Genomic DNA, 10,209 nt, shown 5'->3' on the forward strand with positions numbered 1-10,209 from the left:
GCTCTTCAAACTCCATCATGTGAACTTTTCACAAGGAACAATCTCCCTCAGACAATTCCATTCAGAGATACTATCCGTGAAACTGGGACTCGGGGAAGGGGTGACATCACAGGCTTCCCCTTCTGGCCAGGGTCATGACCACCAAAGTTGTATTTAAGAGGCTCCCACGTGGTTAAGCACATGATTTTCTTAATGATCTAACGTTTCCCCCAACTTTCCCATAAGCTTCCAATTTAAGATATTCACACTTAAATGCAAAATTGGGTACTGGTGTCAAAGAAAGCCTGGGGTTTCAAGAAGAATGAGAAATTTGCAACCAGGGTCTCTATTACTATTAGGGGTAGGAGGGTAAATATAAAACATACTATATAATATGTACCATATGTGGGGTTTTTTGGCAGTGTTGGGGATCATAGAAACAAACAGTATTATATCCAACTAAGAGGCTAGAAAAGAAAAAAGAGAGAGAGAATTAGATTGTTTTAAATGTCTAAAGCCAAGGTTTGGACATGAAAGCTTTAAAAAAATGCAGGATTATTCCACTGAGATGGACAGGCCATTTGCCTGCAGTTAGGTTACAGAAGGAGAACAGCACACCAGGCTACATTCTGAGGAATCTAGGATTGTTTTCAGAAAGACCTCCTTGTAGCTCCTGAAGAAGAAGGCTTTGGACTCTGCTAAAAGATGTTTAAGATGAAGACAGTAAGTCACAGGTTCAAGATGATTTCCATTCCAGTTCTCACCAGAGCTGGGGCATGTGCACTACTAGGTGGTTTTCCAGGCCCCCCCCCTTCATCCACTGAGTCTATGAACTCCTCCCTGTCTAACACTGTACTGCTCAACTTATTATTTTTGAAATGGAATAGTGCCTGAATAAGGGGGCATCCGCCTATAAAAAAAGTCCCTTAAGCATTCAAAAAAAATTTTTTTTAAATTCTTGACCTGCTGGGGAAGATGGAACCAAAAGAAAGAGGTAAGCCTGGGAGTCCTTGCTTCAAGGGGCTCACAGAGATCAGCTAGTCAGACACTAGATTATCAAAATGAGAATATCATAGAAAGAAGGTAATCCCTAGCACTGCCTACTAAAATTAAATCACAGATCAAAACGTGCCAGAGCTTGTGGACACCTTAAAGATCATCTAGCATAACTAACTTCTTTATTTCATATACCATAGGCAAAAAAGGGCTGACTTGCTCCAAGTCACTTATTGGGAAAGTCAAAACTTCAACCTGAATCCCATGGGCTCGCCACTGACCCCCGAGATGCCGCAGTCATACCGGCAAATCAGGAGGAATGTTGATAACTCATTATTACAGACTATACTTCTTTGAGGAAGCGCATATAATGTTCCATGGAATAAAACTGCTCCTCCAAAGTTTTATTTTGAGCATTCCTTCCTACAGCATAATTTTATGACAAAAATAATTCTTTCATTAAAAAATATAAAAGTATGGGGTGCCTGGGTGGCTCAGTGGGTTAAGTCTCTGTCTTCGGCTCAGGTCATGGTCTCAGGGTCCTGGGATCCGGCCCCTCATCAGGCTCTCTGCTCAGCAGGGAGCCTGCTTCCCAACCCCCTCTATGCCTGCCTCTCTGCCTACTTGTGATCTCTGTCTGTCAAACAGATAAACAAATATCTTTTAAATATATATATATATATATGAAAAACATTTAAAAATATATAAAAGTATGATGTAATGTTGAATATGTCTTTTTAAAAGATTTTTATTTATTTATTTATTTATTTGACAGACAGAGACCACAAGTAGGCAGAGAGGCAGGCAGAGAGAGAGGAGGAAGCAGGCTTCCCGCTGAGCAGAGAGCCCGATGTGGGGCTCGATCCCTGGGATCATGACCTGAGCCGAAGGCAGAGGCTTTAACCCACCGAGCCACCCAGGCACCCCTTGAATATGTCTTTTTACCCTCCACATGCAGTAACAGAGACGTGTTACTAGGGAAGAGATCTCGTTGGGAGGAGACTTACTGGTTTACAGTCTAGTGGGGTGGACAGACACAAACTGACACGTTCTGTGATGAGTCCAAAATGAGAACTTCGGGGACGGGACCTTAACCCCAACTTGGAAGGGAGAGAAAGTTATGGAAATTAGAAAGGCCAGAGGCCAGAGATGATAGAGAGGAAATTTCGAGTAGTCTAGTTTGGCTGGTGGCTGCAGTACGCTGGTGGCAAGGGATGGACGACCTCTATTCCCCGAATGCACGAGGCCAACAGCTTCCCGCAAAGAAATACAACACAGTAAAGACAGTGTGCTTGCTGTGCCAGCGTAGCTGCGTGATACAAGTTTTCTAGTCCCACTCATCATCAGCACAGTAATTTAAAGGTCATACACAATATAACTCAGGGAGGCACCGTGCACAATGGACTGGAACCTGGTATGCAGTATGAGTCTTACTAGTGAGTCACTGTAACCCTCCCAAGTGAGGTCACTTGTCCCATCTATACACCGAATAGTTGACCCTGCCCTAGATGATCTTTAAGGTCCCTCTTGGCTCTGAACTTAGGAAGGATCCCACCATGCATACAGTACTAGAGGAAGTTTATAAACCTCCACGAAGGCCCAGGCTGATCAACAACTAATCCTATTCAATCATTTCATAAAGACAACATGATCTCACAACAATGTTTCCTAACTCTCAGCTCATAAAGAATTGGATAAAATAGTCGGCTAAAAGTTAGGAAATCAGAGCCTTTTCTCAGGCTCCTATAAAAGGACACAAATGAGGAAATTTCATTTAATGACAAGTTTTCAACTCACTCTTCTCATCTATACTCCTAGAAGGAAAATCTATGAGATATGCAAAGTGAGGGGTACCTGGCGGGCTCAGTCAGAAGAGCATCTTGATCTCCGGGTTGTGAGTTTGAGCCCCATGTTGGGTGTAGAGATTACTTAAATAAACTTCAAAAAAGAAAAAAAAAACAGAGAGAGAGAGAGATGCAAAGTGATGATAAAGACAGTAAGTACAAATGGAGAAAATCACTTTTTTTTTAAGATCACACAGAAATTTCACCACCAATGATCAATTTTAAATTAGCTCCTGAATTAATCACAAATCTCACAATGGGATCCCTTGGGTTTCAGACTTCTCTGTGGTTCTTCAGCCATGCTATCATGGAAGGTGGGATGCCAGCAGCATCACATGTTAAGGTCACAGGATTGCTGGGGCGCCTGAGTGGCTCAATGGGTGAAGCTTCTGCCTTCAGCTCAGGTCATGATCTCAGGGTCCTGGGATCGAGCCCTCCATCAGGCTCTCTGCTCAGCGGGGAGCCTGCTTACCCCCTCTCTCTCTGCCTGCCTCCCTGCCTACTTGTGATCTCTGTCTGTCAAATAAATAAATAAAAATCTTTTAAAAAGAAAAAAAGGTCACACAATTGGTGACTGTCTCACCAGCCACTTCTTAGGCCTTTCAATACAGGAAACATACATACATGCATACATACATAGAAATTGGCTCCAAGACTCAGTCGCAAATCTCACAATAGGGGCATGGGGCTTCAGACTTCACTAGGCATCACAATCACTGAGGCCACCTCCCGAAAGCAGGTCACTTCAGGAACCTTTCTACTGAGATTTTTAACTCGCCTGGAGCTGCTACCTTCATAAGCAACTCAGGACACTGCCAAGTTAGGTGGTCATGAGACTGATAGGAATAAGGGTAAAGGTGTGCAAGGGAGAAATCATCTAGAAATTAGAGCATGGGTTTCAGGTGCCCTTCCTGGGCAGTAAGCAAACAGAAAGAGAGAAAGGAAATAGCTAAACCTGAGTCCGGATGGGGCTTACTCATCCACTCATTTAATAAACATATCCGGTGTACCCATACGGATCAGGCGCTGTGCTAGGCACTGGGAATTCCAGAAGAAAACAAGACAAATGAGGTTCCTGCCCTCATACTGACATGGCCTCTTACCACTCTCCATACCTGTTAAATTTACTGTGGTTGGGGCACCTGGGTGGCTCAGTGGGTTGGGGCCTCTGCCTTCGGCTCAGGTCATGATCTCAGGGTCCTGGGATCGAGCCCCGCATCTGGCTGTCTGCTCAGCGGGGAGCCTGCTTCCTCCTCTCTCTCTGCCTGCCTCTCTGCCTACTTGTGATCTCTATCTGTCTAATAAATAAATAAAATCTTAAACAAGAATTTACTGTGGTTGCTCCATCGGTCCTGCAGCCCCTAATGCCCCAGTGATTGCACTGGAGGACGGCTCTGGGACACAAGCAGCAGGAATGACAGAAAGGAAGGCACAAGTATTTTGTTTCTTCCATACTAGCCCTCCAAGAGATTCTGCAGCTGGAATTAAAGGCTTTCTCAGTCTTCCAGAAGCAGTGCAGAATACACCCTAGAGGTGTCTCCTACCAGGTACGGTTTGAGGTGTGGGCGGGTATGAGTAGGCAAAGGCTTTCCAGAGGAAGTCCTGTCAAGGTAAACATCTCCACAAGCCTGATTAACCAAAAGGCAAAGTCCCCAGTAAGAACATCCTATAGGGACATCCCTGGGGGACATCCAGGCACCCTGCTATCTTCCTGAAGGGGGCGGTATCATCTCCTGCCCTAGGATAGAATCTAGAGGGCTGTGCCAGGCATTTGAGACCTTCAAATATACTTTGGCCTCTGCCTCCCCTCCCTGGCTCCTGTGATGCCCTGAATACCCTTTCTCTCCTTCTCAGACTTGGTCCGATAGTCTTCTCCTGCTGGTATCCCCTGTGCCTTCTCTTTCTACGCATTTTTCTGAGCCCAGTTCAAATGCTACTCCTCTAGAAGCTAGGACCCTCTTGGCAAGGACGACCTTTGTCCTCTGAATTCTTTCGCACAGTCCTTAGGTGCTTTTCCTACAATTAAAAGTGCTTTTTTTTCACTACATTAACTTACCTTCCAAGTAGGATGTGCTGCTCGAGGATACAGACTGTTTTAGGTTTGTTTAACATCCCTTCTCAGGACATAGCACAGTGCCTCAGTAAGTATGGGCAGACTGCCTCAACAGGAAGTTTTTATTCTATCTGGGAATTCACTTTATTTTGCTGTATTATTTTAACGCATTAGTTGATTACAAATCTACTCCAAAGGCCACGCTAATGAAACCAGAAACAACTTTCTAATATGAACCTAAAAGTCAAGGTATTACTCATCTATCTACAATATTTTATATGCTTGTTTTAGATGAGCCTGAGGGAGATCGGTATGTTTTAACTTCCTCCCACCCCTTGCATAACTATTCCACCTCCTCTGCCTCACCCACCCCTATCCAGAACCACTTTGGCCTTTTAGGTGTCCCTAAGACTTTCATTCCAAATCCTTTCCATTCTTATCCCCCTTCTCATATTTTTTTCAGGCCAGAGGAGGCAGATCTTTTACAACTCCAGTGGTAAGATGTACCGCTCGGGCAATTTCAGGAACTCCAAGGCTGCCCTAATATGCACGGTGACTATCCTGAGTACTCATGAGTTGAACACACTTGTAATACAAGACCTGGGATATTTAGGCAAGTTTCAACTATCAGTTTCCTGTTCAAACACAGGGACTCTGCTTTCTGATTTCTAAATGGATCTGTTTTCCTGCTTTTTCTAAAATACAATGGATTTTAATGTTTTGCTGACCTTTACTTACAGAGAAGAGAGAACATTTATTGAGCACCCTTAGGTGTTTAAGCACTGGACTCGATACTTAAATTACGGACATCATCTTATCCTCATGACTACTTTAGGAGACACAAAGTTCCATTTTACAGATGAAAAACTGAGGTCAAGAGACCTTAAGTGATTTCCCCAAAATCATGCAGTGAAGCTGTGGGACTGGGATTTTCCTGCTGGTCCTTTTTTAATACAAAGCTCCTGCCCTTTTAGTTATATCATGCTGTATCCTTAAATAAAATCCAGTTCATTCTGACTACTCTGTCTTTCAATTCAAAACAGAGATCACCAAAAAGATATAACCTCAGGAAAAGGAACCTTTTACATTCCTCAGTTAAGGGAGCACCACTGCGCCACCAGGACCACCATCTTTGATCTCAGGATCTCCACTGTTGGCTTAATCTTCCTAAAGAGCACTGAATGGACTCAATATCAAGTATTACCTGCCCAACCATTATAGCAGCCCTTCACACCATCACATAATCACCATAATAACCAACTATATAAAGAAAAAAACACCTTACAGCCTAATATGTATTACTTGCACACTTCGTACAAGTTAGGTGCATGGTAAAGTGGAGCAAAAATAGAAAATTCCAGATTTCACTAAGATGTCAAGTTTCACATTTTGACAAAATGTAACTGAACCGGCAAAAAATGGTTAAAGCAAATAGCCAAATAATAGAGGATAAAAGTATCCTATAACCAAGTAAACACCTGTTCGTCTTTCCCCTTTAAGAATTTTAAATAAGGTCACATTTTTCATTCAACAAACATTTATTGAGCACCAGCAACTGTGCTAAGTGCTAAGGAATATTAACTGTGAACAAGATAAACCAGGCTCCCGCTTTTGACCGGATACTTCTGCTTTTGCTGATCTTGCTAACTACTACATAATACTTGTTCTCTGCTAGAATTACATTTTCGGGAAAGTCAGAGTCATACGAGGCCTCTTCTAGAATACTTTAAAAGTTTCTGTATGGCAAACTTGATAGAAATCTTTAACTTTGAGAAGAAAACGATGGTCTCGAGCATCCTTTTCGACAAGCACGTGGAAGGTCAAGTTAGCTCTCAAGTAACATGGCAGCTGGTGGCCAACGGCGAGGTTCAGACCATTCGGTTGCGCTTGTGGGTGGGGGAGTCTGTGACACTATCCCCGCACTGGGCCGAGGTGCGCTTGCGGGTCCCCCCACTGTCCAGGCGGAGGGCCGGTTCTTCTGAGTTGAAGGGGTTCAAGTCGTCCTCCAGGAAGCTACTTTTTCGGCGCCCACCTCCAGGGCTACTGGTGGGGACGCCATTGGTGGCCCCGCCGCTGGCTTGAGGCGGGGAGCCAGGGGCGCCGGATCTCACGCTGATGCTCGCCATGGCACCGCTGAGGCCATGCAGGGCGATGGCCTCGTGGAAGGGCTGCAGGTCGACGTCAACGGACGAACCGGCCCCGGTGGCCGCGGCCTGGCCGGAGGCCGCGACAGACAGCTTCGGCGGCGTCCTGGGGGTGCGCGACGGTGGAGGTGCGGGGGGCACCTTGCCACACAGGAAGCTGATCAGGTCTTCGCGGAGAATGGTGCTCCGGCCCTTCTTCACCCACTCCAGGACATCTCTGATGCGACGCTGGTAGCCGACCCGGACGCCCAGGTCAAAACTTCGTTGGTGGGCATCCCCGCTCTCTTTGTAGAGACTGGTCACGGCCATGGCCGCGTTCTGGAAGGGGTCCCAGATGGACAGATCTGGCTGTTGGCACCCGGCATCCTTGTAGAGCTGGGCCACGGCGGTGGCGGAGATCTGGAAGAGGTGCCACAGCCTCTGCCGCTCGCTCTTGAGCCCCGCTGCCTCCGCGGCCGCCTCCTCCTGCAGCTCGGGGGGCAGCTGCTCCCCCTGCTCGGCCTCGGCCAGGCACTGGCGTTCCCACTTGGAAAACCAGTGCTCCGCCACCTCGGCCTCGCCCTCCTTCGGCTGCTCCTCCATCCTCCTCCTCCTGGCCGCTCGTCTCCTCCACCGCCGCCTCCTCCTCCGCCTACTCTTGCTCCTCCACCTCCACCTCACCTCCTGCTCCGCGCTCCCCTCCTCCTTCTGCGGCCGCCGCCGCCTCCTCCGCGTGCGCCGGCGGGCGGTCGCGCGGGCGGCGGGGCCCTGAGGCCAACTGTTCCGGCGCGCGCCGCCCGCGGCCCTGGTGCACGCCCCGCCCCGCCCCGCCCGGCCCGGCCCCCAGCTACGCCGCGGAGATAACTCCGCAGCCGCCGGCGCCGCCTTGCTGCCCCCTTCCGGCCCCGCCGTCCGCTCCTAGGGCCCCCCCACGGCGCCGCGGCCTCCCCGCAGCCGCCGCCGCCGCCGCCGCCGCCGCTTCAGCCACGGTCCCGCGCCTCGGCCCCAGCCCCCCGCTCCGCCGCGGCTGCCGCACCAAGAACTCGGAGGGGGACCGGCTGGAGCGCTGCCTCAACGCGGCGCTTGCCTACCACTTGGCCCTCTTTTCACACATTTTTTGAGACTTGTCGGCTTCATCCAATGAGCTGATCAAATTTTACATCCTATGTTGCCAGAGAGGATTATGGGGCAACTTCATGGTGTCGATCACATCCAGGGCGCCGATCCGGGAAGGCCGGGGGTGGGGGGGTGTGTGGGGGGGTGTGGGGTGGGTAGCGTGGAAGGAGCTTGACCCCCGCGAAGAGGCAGGCAGTCTGAAGCCCAGCAATGCCCTCTACACAGTAGGTACCCAAGAAAAGTGTCTTCCGCCGAGCGTCGCAGTATTTTGTAGAGGAAAAAAAAATCCTATAACTCTGCCCCCTTCCTCCTCCCACCACGTTTCCTGGGCCTCAGTTTCCCCAAGTGCCAAATGAGGTGGCCGGATTAAGTCTCTGGAAAGCACTTACAGCCATGATTTAGAACTTTACTGCTGTCGCTGCAAATCACCTATTCTAGGCTAGTTGCATACTTACCAAATCTAAGAGTCATGTCAGACATGGTAATGATTTTTTCCCCTCAGTATCCTTGCAAGGTTTTTGTCTTTTAAAAAAAAAGGGAGTTGGGGGTTCTCTGTGGTCTCCCCTCAACTACTGAAAATTCCAAGATGAAGAAGTAAGGGGAGAGAAAATAGGAAAATGAAATCCCAAACACGGTATTATTCTTCGCTCTACTGTAAAAATCCACTGTCTTTAGGAAAGGAAAAAAAAAAACTTACCTAATTCAACACCCTAAAAATTATAGCTAGGCAAAACATCATAATAATACCAAAATTAAGCTAAACCTATGTGATACTAAAAAGTCTTTTCCTTGGGTTCGACAACAACCCTCCTCTCCTGTCATGATGCAGTTCTTTTTCAGTGCAGACAGTTCCAGAGCAAACTGTGTTAAAAGAAAAATTATCACTGAGTTAAGAATAACATAAAAAATGGGAGGAACTAACATGTAATAGTTTTTTAAATTTAGGGGAAAAGTTAGAATTTCACAGTTTTGGTTGTAGACAATACTAGCCAGGTCTCTGTAAAGCCTTACAAAAATAAAGGAAGCGAAATCTTCTAACAAAATCTGTTTAATAATTCCCAAACATGAAAATTAGTATATAAAATTAAATGATCTAATCATTAAGCTTTATCATCTTCCTTAAAAGAAATACATGTTTCTAAGTTAAATCTAAAAGAGAAGAAGAAGAAGAAAGGGGATTGTGCCCTTTCTCTGCAAACCAGGCTTTTTCACGATTCATTAAACCCTTTTTCCATATGTGTAATTGGACTCTTCTCATTTACATAAACGAGGGATGGGGCAAAAGACCTAAGATCAGCCCAAAAGGAGAAATACATTTCTCATTCTCCAGTGTTAAAAAAATATATATTGTAGAAAACTCCAAGAAGGCAGATCCCCTTTCTCCCCCACACACCCACATACACCAGCCCTGAAATAGTTCATGGCCAAGGAGATACTGAGTTTGCCAGAGCTTTGGGGGTTGCTCTGCACACAGTGCCTCACAGTTATTATCAGAGGCACATGTTTTTAGTTTATTTTCTCTACGTAAAAAGCTTGGGCTGAAATGACTGACAGTAGGACACGATATCCTATTTTCTCCCCTCATTTTTGATTGGGTTAAAAACCAAGAAGAAAGACGGCACTGTCTTTGAAAGAGCACAACCCTCTGCTTGGGCTTGAGTTGTCTGGCTGGTATCCTCCATTCAGTTGGTCTCAGCACCTGATTAATTAGTTAATTAGTACTTAGAGCTGACTAGCCCCAGTCGGCAATTTTCATGCCCTGCATGGTGAAATGTTGAATCCAGCATTGAAATTTCTGTGTCGCACACCCTAATTATTATCACCCCACTACTTTTAAAACCATTGCACCAAATTATTATAATAGACAGAGCCAGACAAGTGTGTGGGAATATGTTCTTTCTGAGAAATAATGGTAGACTTCTAATATTTTTCACTATTGCCCTTAACACATTTAAATAAAACAATGAATGGGAAAAATTCTAATTCAATTAGCCTCCAATTCCCTCCATAGAGAAAATGATTTTATTATGGGAGAGATGGTAGAAAAATCATGGCCAACATTTTTAATGTTTTCTCAGTTCTTTGGGTGGCAAAGAGT

General features: G+C 46.3%; 1 protein-coding gene across 1 annotated transcript; it reads right to left on the minus strand.

Moving 5' to 3' along the window:
• Positions 1-6,391: 6,391 nt before the first annotated feature.
• LOC122897100 (UPF0472 protein C16orf72) lies at positions 6,392-7,598 on the minus strand. The gene has a single exon (XM_044235255.1). It carries the CDS (start codon positions 7,596-7,598, stop codon positions 6,741-6,743), a length of 858 nt encoding a protein of 285 aa, XP_044091190.1. The 3' UTR covers positions 6,392-6,740.
• Positions 7,599-10,209: the final 2,611 nt, after the last annotated feature.

Source organism: Neovison vison, chromosome X (genome assembly GCF_020171115.1).
Source record: "Neovison vison isolate M4711 chromosome X, ASM_NN_V1, whole genome shotgun sequence".
NCBI lineage: Eukaryota > Metazoa > Chordata > Mammalia > Carnivora > Mustelidae > Neogale > Neogale vison.